At 37.5% G+C, this 22,789-nt stretch overlaps 1 protein-coding gene across 1 annotated transcript in view; it reads left to right on the top strand.

Moving 5' to 3' along the window:
- HEATR5B (HEAT repeat containing 5B) overlaps positions 1–21,323 on the top strand; it is a 55,800-nt gene extending 34,477 nt beyond the window's left edge. Inside the window, exons 25-36 of the mRNA XM_085055233.1 lie at positions 195–376; positions 1,457–1,525; positions 3,707–3,886; positions 4,561–4,798; positions 5,434–5,694; positions 6,636–6,763; positions 6,949–7,093; positions 11,227–11,496; positions 13,569–13,793; positions 15,744–15,895; positions 18,638–18,851; positions 20,376–21,323. Coding sequence (XP_084911359.1) covers positions 195–376; positions 1,457–1,525; positions 3,707–3,886; positions 4,561–4,798; positions 5,434–5,694; positions 6,636–6,763; positions 6,949–7,093; positions 11,227–11,496; positions 13,569–13,793; positions 15,744–15,895; positions 18,638–18,851; positions 20,376–20,680 — 2,369 coding nt within the window. The 3' untranslated portion in view covers positions 20,681–21,323. The remainder of the gene's footprint in view (positions 1–194; positions 377–1,456; positions 1,526–3,706; positions 3,887–4,560; positions 4,799–5,433; positions 5,695–6,635; positions 6,764–6,948; positions 7,094–11,226; positions 11,497–13,568; positions 13,794–15,743; positions 15,896–18,637; positions 18,852–20,375) is intronic.
- Positions 21,324–22,789: the final 1,466 nt, after the last annotated feature.

The raw sequence follows: 22,789 nt of genomic DNA, 5'->3' as shown, positions 1-22,789 counted from the left end.
TTGGGGGTAGGGGGGAAGTGAAAATAAGAAAAAACACTAGGTTACAATCTTTCCTGCTTCTTCCATGCATTAAATGTGGTCCTTTGAAAACAAATAGGTAAAATTTGTGCGTGTCAACAAGGAAAATGTTACATGTATCCATCATGTTAGCTATCTGTTAAGTTACTAAATAGTTCTTTCTGTTTTGTTCTAAGATGACTTCTTAGTCCTCCATCTCTCTGACCTTATCCGAATGGCATTCATGGCAGCCACTGACCACAGCAACCAGTTACGGATGGCGGGTCTGCAAGCTCTCGAAGACATTATCAAGAAATTTGCATCTGTTCCTGAGCCAGAGTTTCCAGGCCATGTGATACTGGAACAGTATCAGGCGAATGTGAGACTTCCTTTATAAGTTCGGGAAATTGTGTATTTATGCCAACATGCCAGTATTAGCTTTAACAACATTCTGTGGCTTCAAAAATGAGCTGTGAGGAGATACTTCTGTGTGTGAAGATGTGGTGAAGAAACACTCTTCAAATTTTATATCTCTTTCTATTTATTGTAATTTAGTAGCTGATAAAATTCAGTAGATTGAAAGCCAAATATTGTAAGCTACATTTAATTTTTTGTAAAAGTGGCTATTAATTTGTAGAATTAAAAATTGGAACATATTGTTGACTCAGTTCTAGATTTAATCTAACAAATCTCTTCTCTTGGGAAGTAGTGAATGTACTTCTGTTTAAATGAAAACTACAAAAGTATATCACTGGGAAGTGGGCAATTAAAGATCTATTTTGGGATATTATTGCACTTTTTTATTACTCTTTTTTATTACTACTTAACTCTTTCACCTCTTTTGTCTTCACTGTGTCTACAAGATCTTTCCAAATACTTTTTAAAGGCAGGCTTTCATCCTTTTCACTTTTTGACCTTTTTCTTCTTCCTTCTGTAGTGCTGTAACCATTGCTTCTTTCTCTTTGACTTGGTTCCTTTTGTTTCAGAAAAATATTACCTTATAGCAACTGCCTAAAAGGCATTAATTTAGGCGTTTTTTGGGCGTTTTAGAGTTTTTCGGTCCACAGTATTTGTCCTTTTGTGGACCTGATGCTAATCCAGCCATAAACATTTGATTTCCCATCGCTGTTCCTTTGGACATCAAATTGTCATTGGCTTACTGGTCCTTACCAGAAGTTGCACCTGTAATACTGTAATGATTAAAAGGATGCTCATTAACAGAAGGAAGATAATACCACATATTTCACAAAGGTAGTTGAGACTTAAAAAGGCAATGGGCAAGCAGGAAAAAAAGTAGTTTAAGAGCAAGGATAATTTTGGGATGTAACGACAATGCCAAATTTGGCAATCTTGTCTTGCTTGTTCTGTATTTGTCCGTGAGTCGTAAACAAGGTGAGATAAACAGCACTGTGTCTCTATTTTTTAGCTGAATTTTTAAAATTTTTCTTCCTATCAATAGGTTGGAGCTGCTCTGAGGCCGGCATTTTCCCAAGATACACCATCTGATATAACTGCAAAGGCCTGTCAGGTACAGTGGAACATACTCACATACCATAAGCAAAACTAATTTTCCTTGTCTTTGGAAGAAGGATGCAGAAGAAAAGTAGTGTCAAATGGCTGGAAGATGTTGTAAGCTTAAGCTGTGATATTTTTGCAACATCTTTCGAGTTTCCTAGTAATATATTTTGTTCCTCAGAAGTGCAAAGTGCTTTTAGGGAGCTACATCAAAAATGTATCTAAAACTAACTATGTCTTCATGTCAATCCCGCAAGAAAAAAAAAATAGAACGAAAAAATCCCTTTGCTTAATGAGACCAATAGTAGTTTATTTATTGAGTTGTCTTTAAGTCTGATCAAATATTTGGATTACTGATAATTTGCCATTGAAGACTAAACTTCCATTCAATTTAACGCTCTATTTTAGATTTTAGAATTTAGAAGATCTGAGCATTCTTGTTACAGTCATAGTAACAACTTGTCAGTGAAAGTTTGCTAAAAGATTTTTTTTTTGCATGCATGTGGGACTGTTTTCTTGTGTGTGATCTTGTGTACTGCAATTTAAATCAAATATCAGCAACATAGCTGTAGTATGTGGTTTTCACAGCTAGAGGAACTACTGTAGTTTAAAGCAGCAGTTTTATTAGCTATGCAAATGTAAGTTTTAAAATGATAACTCTGTTTCTGCATTTTGCTTAGTAAATTTGGGTCATCTGGAATGTGATTTTGTGCTGTTCTTTTACACTCTTATTTTTCAGCAAAACTTGCAAGGGTAGATCAAGTACAGCATAACAGTATCTATGTGTAGGAAAAAATATGTTCATCCTGATTTACAGAATGTTTCTGCTCATTTAAAACTAGATGAAGAGGCAGTTTGTGTGAAAACTAACATTCCTTTTAACTTGTCAAAATCTTCTCTATTCAACCAGTTTCAAAGTAGATATGTGTGCACTTACAGAATCAAATGGTTGGAAATTAGGTTTGGATATTTAACTCTCTCCAGAAGTTACGTGGACAGACATGAGCATCCCTGAATGAGTTGGATGTTGTTATAGTTTTATGTCATTACTGAAACAGATGTTTACTTGCTCAGCAGCAGGATGGAAGCTGGTCTTATTCCTGCTGTGAATGAGTAATGGTTTTGAGAGTTTTCAACAGCTTTGTCCTGAACACGTTTGGGAACACTTTTAGTGTTTGCATTTATGTTATATTAAATATGTCCATCATTCCAGACCATGGGAGTTCCTTCCCCAAAGCATTTCATGGAACTGGTTCTCTAAAAGCAGAATAAGTAAATTGGAGATAGGTAAAAAAAGGTCTTGAAAAAAAAGTTTGTAAAACCTGAACTGCTTGAGTTCTGTGAGTTTTTTTGCTTCTGATCCTCATCCTTGTAGAATCATCTCCAGAATAAGGGCAGCTCTTCTGAAATAATTTCTCCCTTTTTGTCTTTGTAGAAAAGCAGCTGCACCAGAATTCTTCTATTGCCTGCATTATATCTGGGCATGAATGTGTTTCAGAGGACGAGTGCCAATGTATAGCATTAGTCAGGAGCAGCCAATCTGTGTGGTGTTGGTTATTTTAAGTACCTGTTTGGATCCATTTAATTCAGATGAAGAGTTGAGAGACACCCAATTGTCTGTCCACCATTGTGGATAGATTGTTCTAGGTATAGAACTGTGGGTTCCAAATCATAGCCAGTCTTTCACATAATTTCTAAGTGTTTTCTTGACATTTTTAATTTGAAAGCTTCCCACTAATATGTATCCTTATATATTGATTTGAGATGTGAAGGATTTTAAAGATATGCTTTTGTTGGTTGCTGTCCAGTATATTCTTCACAGAGAATGCAGTGACTCATTACCTGAATGACTTGACCAGACGCTTGGGAACAGAATAAAAAATTGTTATAACCTATTTATGGAGGATTAAAAAAACATGTAAAATATTTTCCATGTATCTATTAATTTCCCTTCTAAAAGGCATTGCAATTTACAGCCTTTATAACCACTGACCTGAGCAATTCTGTTGTCATGAGTGGGGAGAAAAAAAAAGGAAAACCTGATTTATTTGTGCTAGGCAGGAAGAGAATGACTAAACTTTTCCTGGTGTTTTTTTTGGGTTTGGCTTTCTACTGGTTTAATTTTTTTCTTTTCATTTATAAGGTTGTTGGGTTTTTTTGCTAGTTTGGAATGATTCTAAACTTTGTTGTCTAGGTATGTAGCGCTTGGATAGGAAGTGGGGTTGTAAGTGACCTGAATGATCTTCGCCGAGTTCACAACCTTCTTGTCTCTTCTCTGGATAAAGTGCAAGCAGGAAAAGGATCTTCTAGCCAGCTTTACCGAGAGAGTGCGACTACTATGGAGAAACTTGCGGTTCTGAAAGCATGGGCTGAGGTAAACATTGCCCATTCAATCTTTAAAAGTTTGAGAACATTTTACAATGTAATAGCAGCCTCACCTTATACTGTCTGTACATGCTTTCCTCCTAACCTGTTGCAGTTCTACTCCTGGGATGTTTTAATCTCAATATCTTTCTCTGCCATTCTGTTGATCCATATTTACAGTGAGGCTTGATTGTTCTTTGTTTTGCTGAACTTTTATGCATAAAAACACGCATTCATATCCTATCGGATTTTGAATGTCTCCCTATCTTATTGCTCTTAAGCTGGAAAAAATTGCCACAACCAACCAAACAAAAAACAAAACCCTCCTCACTCCAAAAAAACCTTAAAAATCAAACAACCTTAATATATTTTCTGGGAAAATATCACAGTTAGTACACTAGAACTTTGTCAAGTCTTTATAATTGACACATTTTTATGAAGAAAGTGTGTGGGCAGATTGTTTTAGGAAAGTCCCATTTATGAACCTAAGTGTTATAAATATACAGGTAGAAATAAAATAAATTATTTAAATAAAATTTAGTTGTATTAAAAATCTCTTTTTTCAGTAATTTTCTGATGAGCCTTATCTGTGTGGAATCTGTTACATTCACATAGTGAAGGCTGCTGCTTTCCTTTCTTTTTAGAATCTCGCAGCACATACTTTGACATCTGTTTTACTTCTAGGTGTATGTCGTTGCTATGAAAATTAAGAAAGAAGCAGAAACCAAACCAAAGCGTGTTTTAAAGAACACAGAGGAGGATGAGGATGATTTTGGTACTGTGGATGAGTTGCCACCAGACAGTTTGATAACACTTGTACAACCTGAACTGCCTGCACTGAGCCGTCTCTGGTTGGCTGCACTGAAAGATTACGCTCTTTTAACTTTACCAGCTGAATTTGCTACCCAGCTTCCACCAGATGGTATGCACTGCAATTTCCTTTTGTGCCCTGCAAAACAGAAAGAAAACTGTAGCTAGACATTCAGAATTATTCTATAAAGTATTTGGCATGTATGTTTTTTATGTGAGTGATAAATTTCTGCCTGAGCATATAATAGCAATATTTTTTAACTTTAACCTTTTTTGCTTCAATTTACAATGAATGTACTCTTTATTTGAATCACTGAGATAATTAAAATGTCTTTGTAGAATTAAGAATACTTCTGCACCCTAATACTTCGGTATCAAATGCAAAAATATCTTGGTTGTATGAAAAACATTGCCCCCAAAATTAGAGCAGATACTGTCTTACAGTGTTTTACTGAACCAAGAGTGAGTGTTCTGATGAAAAACGCTGCAAGACCTGATGACTGTGTCTGCTTTTGTTGCTCTCTTCTTACTGCTTTATCGAGGCCAGTGTACTTTCTGATGAGAGGTGCTAATATTGCTACTATACAAGGAGAATTGGAATGTACTGCCACTAACAATTATTACACCAGAATATGTTTGTGATCAAGCACACTCAGAATAGATGTACTAATAAATTTAGAGTACATGCTTTTTATCTGTTGCTTGCAGAGAATTTCAGAATTTATCTTTGCTTTGTTAATTTGACAGGAGGAGCATTTTACACTCCAGAAACAATTGATACAGCTAGACTGCATTACCGAAACTCCTGGGCTCCCATACTACATGCAGTGGCACTTTGGCTGAACAGTACAGGATTTAATGTGTCAGAGTCAACAGAAGAGACTGCTGCAGCCATGCCCAATTCTCAGAAACGTGCAACTTCCATTATGTTAAACCAGACACCTGGAACTCCTCCTACCACTAAATCTTTGCCAGAGATAAACAAAGATCGAATGCACTTAATTTTGGGTAAGAGTTGCAAGTTTAGAATTCAGTAGCAGCACGTTGTGGTATGAAACATTATGAGAATGAGAAAAGATACTTTGCTTGAAATCTGTGAAGTTTAGAATTCATTACATGTCTGGACAGTAAAGTTTTGAAAATATGTCTCATCCTCTTTCTAATCTCTCTGCCTCCTCTGTTCTTTGCAGCTTTGACAGAATATTTGTCAGTGTGATTATTGTGATTTATGTAATTGAGTAAAATGAGTAGGAACTGTTCTACACTGTGGTATAATGCAGATGATACAAAATGTTATGCTTCAAAGATGCAAAGGCTGTGAGGTTAATTAAAATACACACCCCTATAAAAACGCTGTTTAGAAGAGACTGATATTTGGCAAGTCATGTAGAGTAGCTTTTGCATCAGTTTTTCATCTGTGAATAGCATTCACTGTTTCCCTTTGTTGTTACCTAACAGCTTTAAGAGGTGGATGTAATCTCTTATTCTGAGGAATGCCAACAGTTTGCTGAGATACAGACATATTCAAATTCAGAATTAAGTGCCATATGTATTAGATGGATATTGTGTGATTTTTGGGGCTTAACTTCATTTCATTTATCTTTGCATTTAAAGGAGTTCTAGAAAACTAAACTCAATTTACAGCTGAAGGATTCATATGCCTGACTTACAGATCTTTAGAACAAAGAATGGATTTCAATTCAGTAATCTTAAATTGCTTGTTGTTGCTGTTTATTATTCATTCTGCCAAATTGTGGGGAAGACATGATGCAAAAGAGGAAGTGAATACAATTCTGCATATACTCTCTTTTCATTTAAAGGAAGAACAATCGAGAAGAACATCTCTCTTTCAAAAGTTGTTAAGGACCTGCTATACTTAAAAAAAAATTTAAAAGAAGACTTGATTTTATGATGATATGAACATTCTTTTTAATTATTGCTCTTTTCAGGTGTTAGTATACAGTTTCTGTGTTCTCCAAGACCTGAGGAGCCTGTAGAGCATGTTACATCTTGCTTACAAGCACTGCATACTTTATTGGATTCCCCTTGTGCCAGGATCCATATTGCAGAGGATCAGGTAGTGTGTGAGCATGTTGTAACAATCAGCTTTTTCTATGTCTTGATCTTTCATCTATGATGATTACAAATACTGTAATTATTTTTTGTGGGAGAAAAGTATTTGTTATCATAAGCAGGTGACATAAAAATTAGGAATTGTTTAGTCCTAATTAATGTTTTTCTATGTATTTTGTTTCATTGCAGCTCCTTGGTGTTGAACTCTTGAGTGTACTTCACCGACTCCTCCTGACCTGGGATCCTCCTTCAGTCCAGCTACTGGTTACAGGAGTTGTCCAGCAGATAGTTAGAGCAGCTCAAGATTATTTGCAGGAAAAAAGGAACACACTAAGTAAGATTCTGAAAACACAGCTTGCTTTGCAGAGTAAATAGGCAACAGGTTTTGATTCTGGGAAAGGAACTCAGTTGCATTAAAGTATGGTTCCACTGAGGAGAAGGATGTTGTGAATTCCACAGATAATTTTGGTTGTTTTCGTAATACCTGCTGTTTTCTTAACTCCTGTAAGATGTAGTTTTTTCTTCCTCTGATCATTCTCATTTCAAGTCATAGTTTTCATTCATTTTTCTGGAGTATGAGTGATGAAAGTTATACCCAGCACACCCCTTATCAATACCTTGCTCAGTTTCCTTAATGTTTCTCTACTGACTGCCTCCTTAGCACTTCATTTACCTTTTTTCTGATGTTTAATGGTTCAGCTAAATACAGGGTATTGTGCTGTGTCTCTGGCACAACTGAAATTCATGAGGTGAGTGAACTGCTCCTGGAACCAGTATGAAAAGTTGCCTGCCCAGGAGATCTTGCCAGGAAGTGGAGCAGACTTGCACCTGGGTTCTTACTTCACTGACATTGAGGGCACTCAGGGCGTGTCAGCAACCAAGAGCCCTGGGAACAGGGTGTGCAACAGGAGCAAGGCACTGGCATGGAAAGACATGCTCATGCTGCCCAGAAAAGCTGCTCAAGACTGTACAGGACTGCTGGAGTCAGCATGATGATGGCAGTGACATACAACAACACAGTCTGCTGACTGAGGGACAATCACCTCTGCTACATCAGAGGACTAATGAGCAGGTTTGAAATTCAGATGAAACTGCTGATGTGCCTGTCCTCCAGAGGCTTGTCTTTGCAGCCAAGACTGGTGACATTGGTCTCACCTGTGAGATGTGAAGGAAATGCATATGAAGGTGAGCAGATTCTGTGGTGTCAAGGAAGGTAAAGGGGGAATGAAATGTTCTTCCCAGAGGTCCTGTAGGAGCTGAAGTTCCATGTTTCTCAGAAGGAGAAACAGCCATAGGCTATGCTGGAATATGGCCCTGGAGGATGACACTTGCATGAAGGTGGCAGCTGTAACACTGTGACTACCAGGAACAAAAGGCTCTATCTACAGATATCGAGTTGGAGAACACCGTCGAAATCTGGCAAGAGGAGCCAAATGTTCTACTTTGACAGATCAGAACTGATACTACTGAAAGAAAGTGAAGGGTGACACCAGTCAGGAGCCCCAGGCTGCCTAATCAAGAAGGGGAGGTGAAGGAAGCCATATTAAATCAACCTAAAGAAGCATTCCAATCAAGCTGTGGGAGCCTCATGAGAGGGTTTTACCATCCAGTCATGTGCTGAAAGGGTGACGCTGCAGGAAGCTAACACTCAGAAGTGTGTGAGGCACAGACATTTTTAGTCCAGATGCTGGACAGTCCAAATAATCCAGTGAGTCCAAATGGGGCTCAGTGGATTTGCTCTGCACTAGCACAGAAGAAATGGTTATGAAGGTTAATGATAGTTGTGGCTGTATGAGCTGTGATAGCAGAGGTCATAATTTCGAGGGAAAGGAAGAAAATGAGTAGCAGAGCAAAAGCTTTGGCCTGACTTGGCAGACTTTGGCTAGTGCAGGGAGCTTGTAGATGAGATCTTGTGATAAGCTTTCCTGAAGGGCAAAGGAAAGAGGGATCATCCATCTTTGGTGACAAAATAAAGCTCATTCAAAATGATCCTGGCAGGAGGCTGACTTGGCTGAACAGGAACTTCTGACAATGGTCAGATGTGACAAGGAAGTGTATGGACGTTGGAAATGGGGGCAAGCTGTCAAAAAAGACTACTGAAGACTTCCTGGGTATGGAGGACTTGAACTGGGAAAGGCACAATTTAGCTGGAGCTGAGACTGATGATGAATGTCCAGCGTGACAAGAGCAACTTTTATAGATACGTTGTCAGCAGAGGAAATTTGGACCTGCTGCTGAGCGGATTGGGTGAACTATAGATAAAACACACTCAAGGAAAAATTAAGGCACTATTATCTTCTTTGCTTAGTCCTCCTGTGTCTAATGAGCAAGCTTAGGGGAGAGCAATGCTAACTACAGCAGATGAGCATCCAGTTAGGGACTGCTTACAAAAAAGCTGGCCATTCCCTGGAACCAGATGGGATGCACCTGAGAGAGCTAGCTGATGACATGCTAAGTTTGTTGCAGTCATCTTTGAAAAGCTGTGGTGCTCAAGAAAGCTTTCCAGTGAATGGCAAAAATGAGATGCTGTAACTAACTTTGAATAAGACGTGAGGTGGGGTTTGAGTGAACTTACCAGTAAGCCTGCTGTGCTTGTTGAAAGGTTTTTGAGTAAATTTCTTTTGAAACCACTTCTTAGTACATGAAGTAGAAGAATGAGATTTGAAATAGTGAGCACAGACTTACTAAGAGCAAGTAATGCCTCTGTGATGAAATAAATGGCTTTGGAGGTGGAGTGGTGGAAGTTGTTTACCTAGACTTTTGCAAGGCTTTTGACACAGTACTCCACAATATCATTGTCAAATTGGAGTGATGTGGACTGAAAAGTAGAATAACTGGTTGGTCTGCTGGGCTTGAATGGAGTTTAGCGATTCAAGTCTGACTGTTACTGGGCTGTGTTAGAAAAGCATGACCAGTGGCTTCAGGGTATGGTTATGAAGGTGCATCTGGAGAGTGTCTAGTTTTCTTCACCCTTCCTCATTCTGAGTAAGACAGATGTTGACAAACATGATGGAAGTTCAGTGGAGGTTCACTAAGCTGCTTAGGGAGGTGAAGTGTGTGACCTGTGAGGAGAGGCTGAGAGAGCTGAAGTTGTTTAGTCTGCAGAAGAGAGGGTTAATATGGGCTAGAATAGCAATCCCCCTTCTTAAAGGAGATTTAAAGACAAGGCCAATCCAGAGTCTTCTGAAAGGCATGTGGTGGAAGGACAAGAGGCAATGGATACAAATTGCAGCAATGGAAATCCAGATGGGATACAAGGAAAAAATTAGTCACTGTGGGAGTGGTGAAGCAGTAGAACAGGTGCCCAGGGATGTGGCATCTCCATGCTTGGAGCTGCTCAAAACTTTACCAGCAGTCTGAAACTAGCAGCAGTCTGAAACCTACTTTCTGAGGTACTTTTAGTGACCTCTTCCTTTTAAGAGAGAATCTCCCTGTTCAATGATCCATTTACCATTTCTTTAAAAATCTCACATTAGATGCAGTGTTTCCATCTTTGCTAGGTAAATTAGTTTCCAACTGGCAACCTGGCAAACAGTTCATTGATACCTGGTTAAGTTGTGTAGGTCTGCCATATTTTCTGTTACCTGAAAGAAGTGAAGTAAAACCCAAATAATACTCTCTTACTAAGAAAAATTACTATCTTAATCTGTTACAACGTACTGTTTAAAAAATACCCAACTGATAACTTTTGCCCCTTTTCCACATAAAAACAAGGAGAAGATTTTGCTGGAACTTGAGGAACCAGCACAACTGAAAATGCAGGCTCTGTTCCTTCATATGAATTAATGGAATTGTTTACTGTCAGCCCAGTAAGCTGCAGTTTTCAGATTGATGAATGTGATAACAGTAGCAATCATTTAAATTCATAGGAGCTCTATAGGGGTAGTTCAGGCCAGCTTTGACTTACTGAATCTCTGTTGCTGTTTAATGGGAGAAGGAAAGACTGCAGCTGGCCAAGCTGCCATCAAAAGAGAGAGTTTTGGAACTGAATACACTCAAATCATGAACTTAGACATAGAATCCTACAGTGCTTTTCTGTTCTCCTATTTCATAATCAATTTAGGCTAGAATAAGATTTTGTCAGGGTGAAACATTTAATCAATAGCTATTAAATTTAAAAAAAAATTGGCCTGGCTGTTTATTTGTCAGTCATTGATGTTAATTTTATAATCAGTTTTAAAAGAAGCAAAATAATTAACTGCAATTTTATTTTGCAACTACATCTTTTTTTTTAATTCTAGATGGATTTTTAGTAAGTATTGTTGCAATCACAATACTTCTAAGCCATTTTAAACCCCTTTAAGTCGTTCTAACTAAAACATTTATTTTAACTTGAGGTGTGTTTGTCCTATCTTACTGTAAAGCAACTTTTTCGTCTTGATTTTTAACTTCTTTGTGAAGAGTGTGTCATGTAATCTTTGGTATGGGATCTTAACTGTCTCCTCAGACATTTCTTTTCTTTTTCAGATGAAGATGATAATGAGGAAAAAGAAAATCCTCTTGCTTTAGGAGAGGGAGGTGAGAGTGGTGGTCTAGTGCCTGGAAAATCTCTAGTCTTTGCAGCCATGGAATTGCTGATGTTTATCCTAGTACGACACATGCCCCATCTGAGTTCAAAAGTGTCGGATTCTCCAAGTCACGTTGCTGCCAAGTCCCACCTCTCTGAGGAAAGTGCTCGTCTTGTGGCTGCCACCGTGAATATTCTGTCTGACCTGCCTTCCCTGTGTTCTCCCGCAGGTAAGGAATTGTAACAAGTATGTGTGAGTGATTATTGTAGCAGCAGCACAGTGAGGATATGATGCTAAAAACATACTGTAAATATATTGCTATGGGATGCTTATGGGTCATCTATTGATAAATATATTTAGGTGCTTAACTAAATTAAGAATTCAGGTTTTTCCAGTGAGCAACGTAAAGGAAATTTAAGTTTGCATGTGTGCTGTAGATTTGCTGAGAAAATTAGCTCTGTGTCAATCTGATTTTATTGTTGTTTTTTCCCCCTTTTTCATGCTTTTGAAACCTTTTGGGCAATTTTAATTATATTGTAAAAGAACACAGACATCTTGGACATAATTAAATTCCTGAAAAGTTCATGAAAAGCAGCAGCTGTATGAAAAGACAATCCTACTGAGGGAAAAACAGCACAATTCATCTGTGGTACACTTGGGTTTGCAGCCGTTGGCTGTCAGTCATTCCAAATGTGATTCTAAACTAAATGGAGCTTTCTTCTGCCCAGGAAGACTGTCACAAAGGATGTGTTTAAGCTGGGATAATTGCACTGAGTGAAGTTCAGGGGTAAAGGACACAATTACATGGGAAGCTGTGCTCTTTGACTTTTGCTTTTTGGAGAGCAGATTGCTTAAGTATTGTCTCAAGAATCTTTGGGAAGTTTAACCCTCTCATATAGATAAGACATTTTGGAAGTTGATCCCCTAATGAGATGCAATAACATATTTGGACAAAGTTATACTCAAAAGGCAATATGGCTTTTCTTCAAACAGAAATTTGTGAATTTGTGTCTTGTAATTCAATTTAAGGAACAATGGATTTTGAGTTGGTGTCGTGCCCTGGTTTTATTTGGTTCCTGTTTGTGGGGTTTTGTTGTTGTTGGCTTTTTGGAGGGGGGGGTTGGGGGGGTTTTGGCAGGGGGTTTGGTTTTTTGTTTTTTGTGGAGACAGTGATGGGAAAGAGGATGGACAAAAAGAGTACCAGTATTACTTCTGTGTTGTCTGGTGTTACTCCCAGTATTTGGCAAGTGGCCACTGAAAGTAGCTCAGAAACTACTGTTAGTTTATAGAGATTAGTCTGCTAGAGATCTTTTTTTCCCTCATTCAGAAGATGTAGCCAGCTCACAGCTGTATGGAGGCAGGGATAGCACATGCACAAACAGTTGTATTAATTGAGCCTTTGGATATAAGGGGAACTGAACAAAAAGAGTTCATTTCTTCCTGTGATTGGGTGTTTTTTTAATTTTTTCCTCTTTAAAATATGAGCATCTTGCAATCTCCATGGGACAAGATCCTGGTCAATCTGATCTTGAAGAACTGCTGCTTTGAAAATGGGGGTTGAACTAGAGGACCTCCAGCAGTCCCTTACTTTCATAATTGTTCAACTTAATGTATTTATTCTCATAGCATTCCCAGAAGTAGGAAAATGGCAAAATTTGTGTTTCCACAGATGTGGAAAAATGAAGCATAGAAGAGATATGGAAAGAGGCCTTACTGTCTGAAGTGATCTGTAGATTGATTTTTGCATGCCTAAACCAAACAACACTCTTCTTTCAGTCCTGCAGGGCCTTAAATTCTACATGTTTTTGAAACTCTTACAGCTTTTTCAGCATTTGAGACACCCAAATAGCTTCTTTACTTTGCTTCTGGGGCTTGTGCCACACACCACCTTACTTGGAAAGTACAATAACTTAGTTTGGATACCTGTTTCCAGACCTCTTATTTTTGCTGTTTGTAAGACCCTAGTGAAATGCAGATCCTGTTTTAAAATACTTAGCAACCTGGATGACATACCATGTATCACATGCCATGTAGGACAAAGCCTTAATAGCTGAATCATCACTCCTGAATTGACAGCAGCATTTCAGTTGTTGGCTTGTGTGACTTCTGTAATGATACACATCAGAAGTACTGATTAATGAATTTGGTGACAAAATGTTGAAAGACACATATCACTTGTTACCTGAATTGCAGTTTATCTTGTCTCCTTTTTCTGCAACCATATGTATCCATATTGGGAAAGACAAAGAGGTTATCTACCACACTTCAGAAATTCTATTTAACTTATTTTCTTTTTTTTAGGGTGTATGACAATCTTACCCACTATCCTATTTCTGATAACAAGAGTACTGAAAGAAACAGCAGTAAAGTCGGCAGATAATCAGGTCCCACCTCCAGTCACTGCAGCTCTTCAAGGGATAAAAACTATTGTTACTCTTCCAACAGTCAAGACTGATGAAACTCAGAAACAATGGACAGGTCTTATCCGCAGCACTCTGGCATCTATCTTGGAAGATTCTCAGCCTGGTAAGTGGTTTCCCACTGCAGGAGAGTTAAAATTCAAGAAAAAATAGATTTTGCTGTAATGAAAAGGCAAGTATAGTATCTGCCTATAACTTAATGGAAGACCTGAATGAGCATAACTCCTCAGTTGCTTAACAGATTTTACTGAAGAAAAGCACAGCATTGACTTTAATAAAGTAGTTACATCTCAGGAGTTCTCACCTCACATTTGTCCTTGTTTGGTCTGTTTTCTTTGACAGCGCTGATCATAACCTCCAGTTAGAAGTTTTCCCTTTGACAATGCATCCTGCAGCCCCTGCCTCTCAGGGTTTATGCTGGCACAAGTTATATAGTCTTAATTACAGTCAATGTTAAAGTGAATGAGTGGGAAGACAGCAACAGATAATTGCGGCAAGGTTCACACTGGAGTAGGATACTCACAATACTGTTAAAAGCTTTCTGTGGCAAGAAAGAAATCCTCCCCCTGGCCAAAAACTCTCTGTTACTCACCAGCACAATGATTACTGTGTCTCTTCAGAGAACTGCAGACCACCTCTTATGGTTCACATACGTGCTTTGCCTTGCCCTTCAAAAAGTGAAAAAGATGTACAGTCTTGGCTGTGCTGTTAGCAAAAGAGAGACACAAATATTTGCCATTTGCATAGTGGTAGTCAGCGAGAAAAACATCCCATTACATTGCCAAGAGGCCATTTGTAGAGAGTGAAGGGAGGCTTGAATGGAGTTACTCATGTGAGAGATGGGGAATGAGTAGGTAATTGCAAATGATTCTGAAATGTCCGAAGGGGGAGGATCACTACGTTTATGTTAACCAAGCCAAACTTCTAATTTGATTTGTCACATCAGCTCTTGTTTTCCAGCCTTTAGTTACTGTAGAAATTTCACAGGCCCTCTTTCCAAAAACATCACTGGCTGTAGGCTTTCTTGCAGGCTTCAGAAATTTTTCTTGGTTCCTTGCAAGACTGCACATTTTCGTTTCCAATCATCTGTGAAGTGTGATAGTTCATACACATAAAAATCTAAGCAAGGTCCACTGCATTCAGTTTCTGACCTTATAATTCAATAAAATTTAAACAATTTAATTAAATTTAGAATTTAAATAATGTAAGAAAAATTGTCACTTAAAATGCTTGAAATAGTTTTTTGAAGTGAGGTTTCAATGTCTGAGCCAATTGAGTGACCAGCTGACATCTGTAAAGGGCAGTCATGCTGTTTTTCTTTTTTGCTGACTTTATATATGCTGTGTCTTTGTGCCTCCCAGGGAGAGCAGAACCAATGTGGCCAACCAGACCAGCAGAGCAGTGCTTTTTATATATATTATAATAGTTTATATATAAATATAAGTATTTTTGTTCCTGTTGTGAATTAATGAATGAGAGTTGTGAAGACAGAGCTTATGCAAGGAAAGAAAGTTATGACAATGGCAAATACAGGCTGTTTGAAAAGCAGGAAAGGTTAAAGTAGCACTGTTCCTATTGGTGACAGCTGGCTGTCAGATCAACTAGACTGTTCTCTGAAACGTCATATTAAGTAAAAGTTGTTGCCATGCTGGATATCTATTTCTTACTCTGCTGTATCAGCTGGAGATAATAATTTTAAAAAGTTAAGTAGATCTTTAATGGGGAAAGAATCTAAAAATATATTTTTTCTTTCTTGTTTATACATTAGAAACAAAAAGTATTACTTGGTCCAAGAAAGTGAGGGTGATGATGTTTTCCTTGATACTTAAGTTTCAGAAAGATTGACTTTATTAAAACAACTGTTAAAATAAAGTTGCTCAGATCTTTGTCAGGCACAGTCAATATACTGTAATAAGTTAATGCATGTGCAGTTGCAAATAATTTCAAGTACATATATTTCCTCTTTATCAGTTTACCTGTGTTCACTGGCTTCTACTAAATAAATGCTAAAGCCTTTTTGGAATAAGCTAACAGCATGTTTGGTTTTGTTTTTCAGAAACCTCTAAACCTATTCTTGATGAAGTAAGCATACTTACAGCTATTGCTCTCTTCCTCTGGTCAGCAAGCACTGAAATAATTGGAGTGCAGTCTTTACAAAATGGATGTATGAACAGATTTAGAAGTGCATTGAATTCTTCTGATCCTTGGGTAAGATCATGTTATAGGAATGTGAATGATATATAGCCAGCAAAAACTAATTGTGATATATTTAACACGTTTCCTGAATGATTTGTGATGCCTTTACTTCAGGGACAGATACTGCTGTCAAAATAACTAGAATTTTCAACAGTGCCTTATGGAAACTCATGAGCAAAATAACCCAAACTCAGTGCTTCTAGATAAAGTGTGTTCATGGTCTTGTGCCAGGTTCTTGACTTCAGCTTTCTTAAAGGCAAAACCAATCTTTCGTATGTGAAGTTTTACCAGATGAAAAGGTTGGTTACTGTAGAGTGGTGACTCTACATTAGTGTTCATCTTTTATAACACAAACTAAACCATTTTTCCATAGATAAAATTGCAGCCCACATTTCTGATCAATTTTATATTTGTTTGTGCAAAACCTGTGCTTATCTTACATGTTCATACAAAACTCAGTTTGCGAGCAAAAATACAGTTTTGTGGTCACCATCAGAACATCTACAGATTGTGATTCATTTGTCTCATGATTTCACTTCTGCCCTTTGACTTATCATTGTAAAATATCTTCTGAATTATTTTCTCATTAAAGAGGAAAGTTAAAAAGTTGTAGACTGACTTGGCTCAAGCATGCTAAGGCACTGTATGGATAGTTAAGCTTAATTTTTCCAGCCATGCATGGATCAGTTTGGGTGGGTATACAATTCTGCAGGTGGGAGCTAAGGAGAAAAATCTATAATGTTCCCAAAAGTGAGCATGGCAGATTCTTGAGAAGAAAAACACACAAAAAATGCAGATGTGTTTAGGATCACAGTGAGGCATTTAAAATGCTGTTTAGATGATCATTCTTCGTAGCAGAGCAGGTGTTCTCCAGCATGAACATAAAATTCAGATGACTGAAGCCTGACTCTGGATGGAAAGCTACTTAGAATTTCATTGTATGAATAGAAATGTCAGTTGTATTAAGCAGAAACTTTAATGTCATACTCTCTCTCAGCTGTGTATAAACACATGAACAGTGAGAGAGAAGTACATCTTCGCCCACTACCCTGCTGGAAAGCTGCCCGTCAGCTGGAACTTACCACTATTTTTGTAACACACAGAGCAAACTTGGACAGCAGCCAGATGGTGTCCACTCTCTTCTCACTGAAGTGCAGAGCATATACTCTATAATACTTGTTGTGTGTTCATTCTAGCTTTTTAAATGTAAAATACTCATTATTGTGGTCAGTAACAAGACACCTGTTTGTAATAAAAGCGTGATAGTGATTGTACTAGGTGCATTGAACTGATTAAGGAGAAAACTCTTCCAAAGAACTACTGCTGCCCTAAAAGAAATTCCGGAGTATTTTTGAAAGTATTACCACAGGAAAAGGTTAAATACCATGTGTAGTAATAACCAGAAGTTTGGTGGTTATTTTGTTCCAACAAGATAACTCAGTTGAGAGACCCAAATGTTTCAACGCTATTGGGCAAGTTTTACATGGGAGTGTGCCACTCATATGCTTTGAAGAAATTCTCATTTTACCTGACAGAAGTTTTTGTAGACTCCTGTGAATGCACAATAGTCCAAAGTTTTACATTACATAGATCAAAGGAAAAAAGCTTGGATGAAATTCTGCTGTCAGATGCAGTCATAAAACTCTTTTGAAATGCGGTTGCATTTAAGAAGACAGACTTTTACTCCTTATTTCAAAGGCTAATCTAATAGTCCTTAACAGCCAGTAAGGAATGAAGTTTAAAGAAAGACAAATTGGGAAAAAATTATTTGTAATGGTATGGAGAGATAGAAGCAAAATTTGTTGAAAAGGTCAAAGATGATGGTGACTAAGGCATTAAGGAAAAATGCTCTTCTGTGGAGCTCTGTTATAAAACATACAAATGATATGAGAAGTGTTATTACTTCAGACATTAAAAGTTGAATTGTATAGAAAACCTGCAGCTGTATACTATTGAATTAACAGTAATAGGAGCTGCATGACGTGTATTTTCTTACCTGTACTTTTTATGATCTGTGATTTTTATTCAGTATTTTTATTTCTATATCTATGTTTCCAGTAATCCCTGGATCTCCTCACAGATCATTATGTTCACTAGTATTTCCTCTAGAACATTTCTGTTCAGCATGTGCTCAATAACTCATCCTGTTCAGTGCAGTTTGAAAACACGTGCAATGTTTTATCATCATATTTGTTATGATGCTCCACCTTTTCAAAAATTCTGGGTTATTTGTGTGAGATTTTGGAGGAAGATCTTTGTACACCCAAAAAAAAAAGCATTCATAAATTCATCTGAACAAGACCATCAGTGAGTCATTTTCCCAATCCTTGGTTTTAATAATCTCTGCTTTCCACAGAAAGGGAGAAGGGTGAAAAAACAGAAGGAAGACAAGGAGAGCATTCTGTGATCAGCTCACAGTATGGCTACACATACACTCCTGTGCTACTTCCAGCACAAGGTGGAGAATGAGAAACAAGGATGGACAGGCCTGACACTTTTGGCTACAGCCTTGGCTCATGCTAGAAGAATAAGAGCATTTACTTAGTACCTGCATGCTCTTTCTAATTGGCCTTCCTTATACTGAACACTGGGCTAATATTATTATACTAAATTGGCTATGTTGCTGCTTTCCTCTTACTTAGTATGTTTCCTTCCAATTTAGTAGTCTTTTTTTAGCAGAGATAACAGGTTTATTAGACTTCCCTGAGTTACTAAGTACTTTTGAGGACAATGTATTTATCTTGATTTGATTAGGTTCAAGCCAAGTGTTACCAGCTTCTGCTCTCTGTGTTCCAACACACCAATCGTGCCCTGTCAACTCCCTATATTCATTCATTGGCCCCTATCATGGTGGAGAAGTTGAAAGCTGTGGAAAGGAGCCGCCCAAACAACAATCTGGAGCTTTTGGCAGTCCAGGAAGGAATTAAAGTCCTTGAAACATTGGTTGCCCTTGGTGAGGAGCAGAATAGTAAGTATTTAGGTTTTCTAGAGAAATGAGTAATGCTAAAATGGAATATTGAACATTTTAAAAATATTGCAGTTAGAAACTTGATGGCATAGTCACAATGGACCGTGTGTGCAACATGGTTTTGTAATTCCAGTGCTAGAAATTTTGTATATATGAACTTCCATAGCATATACAGTATGATATGCTGTAGCCTTTGCATTTTGGATGATTGCAGGGAAAAAAAAATCTAAACATGAACTGCAGTAATGAGTGATATTTTATTCTGCTTGGAAATTTGTAATTCACTCTGTTTAAATTTACTTTTTCTCACTGTTAACTTTTATCAGATTGCTTCTATCAGCTCAACAAGTTAAAGAGCCCAAGAAGTTGAACTATACTGGTCAGAGTATCTTGACTGTAGATGAAACAAGATTCACTAGATAGAATACATTACTTATAGTTTAAGTTAGTTATTCTCTAACTGAAACAATGTGCATTCTAAAGACTTACTGTGCAGACAATTTGACTTCAAATGCTGAAAAAGTTCCATGTAAAAATACTACTATTGGTTTTGTGTATGGGTTTTTTGAGGGTTTTTTGGGGTTTTTTCCTCCTTGTTGGAGTTTCTCGTTGTTGATAAAATACTAAATTTCTTGAGCCTCATTTTGCTTCTGGCACAGTTGTTTGAAACATACGTAAAATGAGAGAATAACTGAAATGAATGAGGAAACAGAACATCTGATTTTTTTGCTGCCTGGAGACAAGCACCCCATGAATGAATGGGGAGAATGAATTAGTCAAAACCTTCAGGGGAAAATAATTAATACTCTGGTAATCTAAAAAAAAAAATAGATAATGAGTTCCAAGTAATTTTTAAGTTATTTGAGTTTAAAATGAACAGGGTACACATTTCGAAGGTGTACCTTTCTAGATGCAAAAATTTGCCTTGTTGCTGAAGTTCAGCTGCCTTTTTTGTCCTCAAGGTCAACCCTTTTGATCCCTTTGCCATTTTGCACTGTGGCCTTATTAGCTCATGCTAACTCAAGTATGGCTGCCATGCTAGTTTTTGGATTAGAATCTCCCAGATCAATATAAATAACAGGAGATGACTGTCCCAGACTTTGTGAACACCTGCATACTAATACCAGTTCACTTGTGCTTGCTGGGGAGGCTAATACTCAGATTCAATTGAATAACATTTCTGTTTGCCTGAAAAGTATTATGAAATCCTTTAATATGATAGGCACTTTACATCTTACGATCTTTCATCAATGATCTGCAATCAGATTGTGGAAAAGCATCTCAAAATAAGTGTCAGGATCAACATAACTCTAATGAACAATAATAGAAGTCTGAAACCCAGTCCTGGTGAGAAATATTTGACTGATCAAAGCACAGGAAGCCATGTACATTTCAGCTGTTTTAATCTGATAATTTTTTTATTACAGTTTCTAATATCAGTTCTTTCTGGTAACTGATAAAAATTGTTTTTTTTGTTTCATTCTCCGATATTGTAATTTTTTTTTTTTTGTCTTTCATTTTTAGGAGTACAGTTGCTTGCCCTTCTTGTTCCCACTCTGATCTCCTATTTACTGAATGAAAATGCCTTTGCTTCTGCATCTACAGCATCTAAGGATCTTCACGAGTTTGCACTTCAGAATCTCATGCACATTGGTCCACTTTACCCACATGCTTTCAAGACAGTAATGGGAGCTGCTCCTGAATTGAAAACACGTCTAGAAACTGCAGTCCGAGCAAGTCAGGCCAGCAAAGCAAAAGCAGCTGCTAGGCAACCACCACCCACAGTACATTCCACCCCGACAATTAAACTGAAAACTAGCTTTTTTTGAATTACTTTTATTATTTTTGGACCATTAAGTAGTCAGAACCATTACATTATCCCTGCATACATGTCTAATTTTGTGTAATTTGTATGTGAAAGGCTGTCTAATAGAGCTTTGTGTAATTACTTGAAATCCATACGTTACAAGGGAAGTGGTGTTACTTGTATAGATTTTTAGGAAATTGTGATCATATTTATGAATTTCTGTTACAAATTATCCACCAAAAATTATTCTGTATCTAAATAGTTTTATTTATTTTTAAAAGCTATCCCAAACCCTCCAGTGTTTTTTGAAATCTGGTGATTGTTATCCTGCCATTGTGCCAACATACTAACACAGTGGGGATGGAGGGAAGAAGAAACACTGTTATGAAGTACTTAATCTGTACCATGGGAAATTTCAAGTGTAGAAGTATGGATTTTTTTCCTATTAAAAACAAAGTAGGGAAGGGGATTGTCAGACTTCGTTGATCATTTCAGCTTGCATGAAAGGAAAAAAAACCACAACAAAAGAATTGAAAATTTTCAGCCTTTTTTAAGGTGAATGATCAAGCATGCTGTCTTAATGAGTTGTCCTTATTTATGTGGTGTGTATCTCTTTCAAATCCGTTTCCATGCTTGAAAATGAATAAAGGATGCAAAGAATCTAATCCCCTATCTCTTCTAAGATAAATTTAAAAAAATGCACTGGAAACTGAGTTTATAAAGAGAACTACATGCTTTCTGCATTTTTGTAGGTGTAGATCTTGGCCCTTGTAAGGTGCTCTGTGTTTGCTGTCTTCCTGTCCTGCCAGCCACTGGTTGAATATGTGATGAGTCAGTGCTCTGGCCTTTGTCCAGACTCCCAGGTATTTAACCTTGCTGCTAGATTTTAGTCTCTGGATATATCATACCTGTAGTCCTTGATCGAGTTAGCAAGCAGAGTTACTGGGGCACTTTGCACTGTACTGACCTGGGGCAGAACACAAGTGAGAGCCAGGCTCCTCCAGTTTTTCCTTCCCCTACCAGGCTTTTGTCAAAAGCACGTGGCTCCCCTCACTCACATCTGAGTGAGTCTGATGTGCAGACTTTGGAGCTTTAAGCTCAAGTGCTGTGCTAACCTTGCAGCACACAGCCAGTGCCTGTCTGCTGCCAGGCCTCACCCTTCCTACTGGCAGAAGTGCGGAACCATGTATTTTCTTGTGTATACAAGACTGACTTACATGAATTTTTTGACACAGCTGTTGAATTTACGGGCTTTTATAGGGATTTTTCTATACATTTTGCTTTATAGAGAGAAGTCACATCACTAGAGGTCTCAATTAGGCCTGCTGAGTTTCATCTCTGATGTTTCTCTGTATACTCTGTAAAAATTGCATATTTCAGATGCTTCAAATATAACAAAGGGATAGTAAATAGAATTGGATATGATTAATAGCTGGTTAAAGTATTTGTAGATCACTATTTTTGCATATGTACTTGCCTCTAGGCTTTGTATTTTCCTGTAAGACCTTATCTAATATCCCTTTGAGTAACTATGCAAAATGGTCAAGACAATGCTCTTTTTCACCCTATGGTAGTTGCTGTGTGCAAAATATTTAAAGTAAAATCAGAAATGCTTTTATTTCACAGTGAATGTTTTAGTACTACAGTGAGGACACAGCAAGTGGTGCATACTCTAATCTCAAATTTGTTTTGCGTAAAGATGTTAACAATCAAGTCTTGTTCCATTGTTCTACAGGAGTAAAGATATATGCAGAAGTAAAAACAATGTGCTGTACATGAGAAGGAAAGAAACTTCACTTTTCATCTTAGTATGGGTAGTAAGAATTGAATTGATAGAAATACATCTCTTTCTATGAAGTCTTTCCAGCATTACAAATATATATTGCGTAGAAGTTCTGAACTCATTCAACATTTGAAAGTATTAAGGAAATGCTGCCACTTCAAAATTCAACACAAACATTTTGCAAGTAAAACAGAAAACAAGTTTATAACCTGCTTTAGATTTCCTCCCCTCCACCACGTAGTCTAGTAATTAATGTCTTCTTGGAAAGGTTTTGTCTATAATCAGGTTTCGTTTACCTCAAGTTTTATCTCAGCAGTTTTAAGTTTTGGTTGAACTCTAATTGACAAG

This window comes from Lichenostomus cassidix, chromosome 3, assembly GCF_008360975.1.
Source record: "Lichenostomus cassidix isolate B80296 chromosome 3, HeHo_3.0, whole genome shotgun sequence".
NCBI lineage: Eukaryota > Metazoa > Chordata > Aves > Passeriformes > Meliphagidae > Lichenostomus > Lichenostomus cassidix.
The sequence above is the reverse complement of the archived record's forward strand: the minus strand, read 5'-3'. Positions and strand labels throughout refer to the sequence as shown.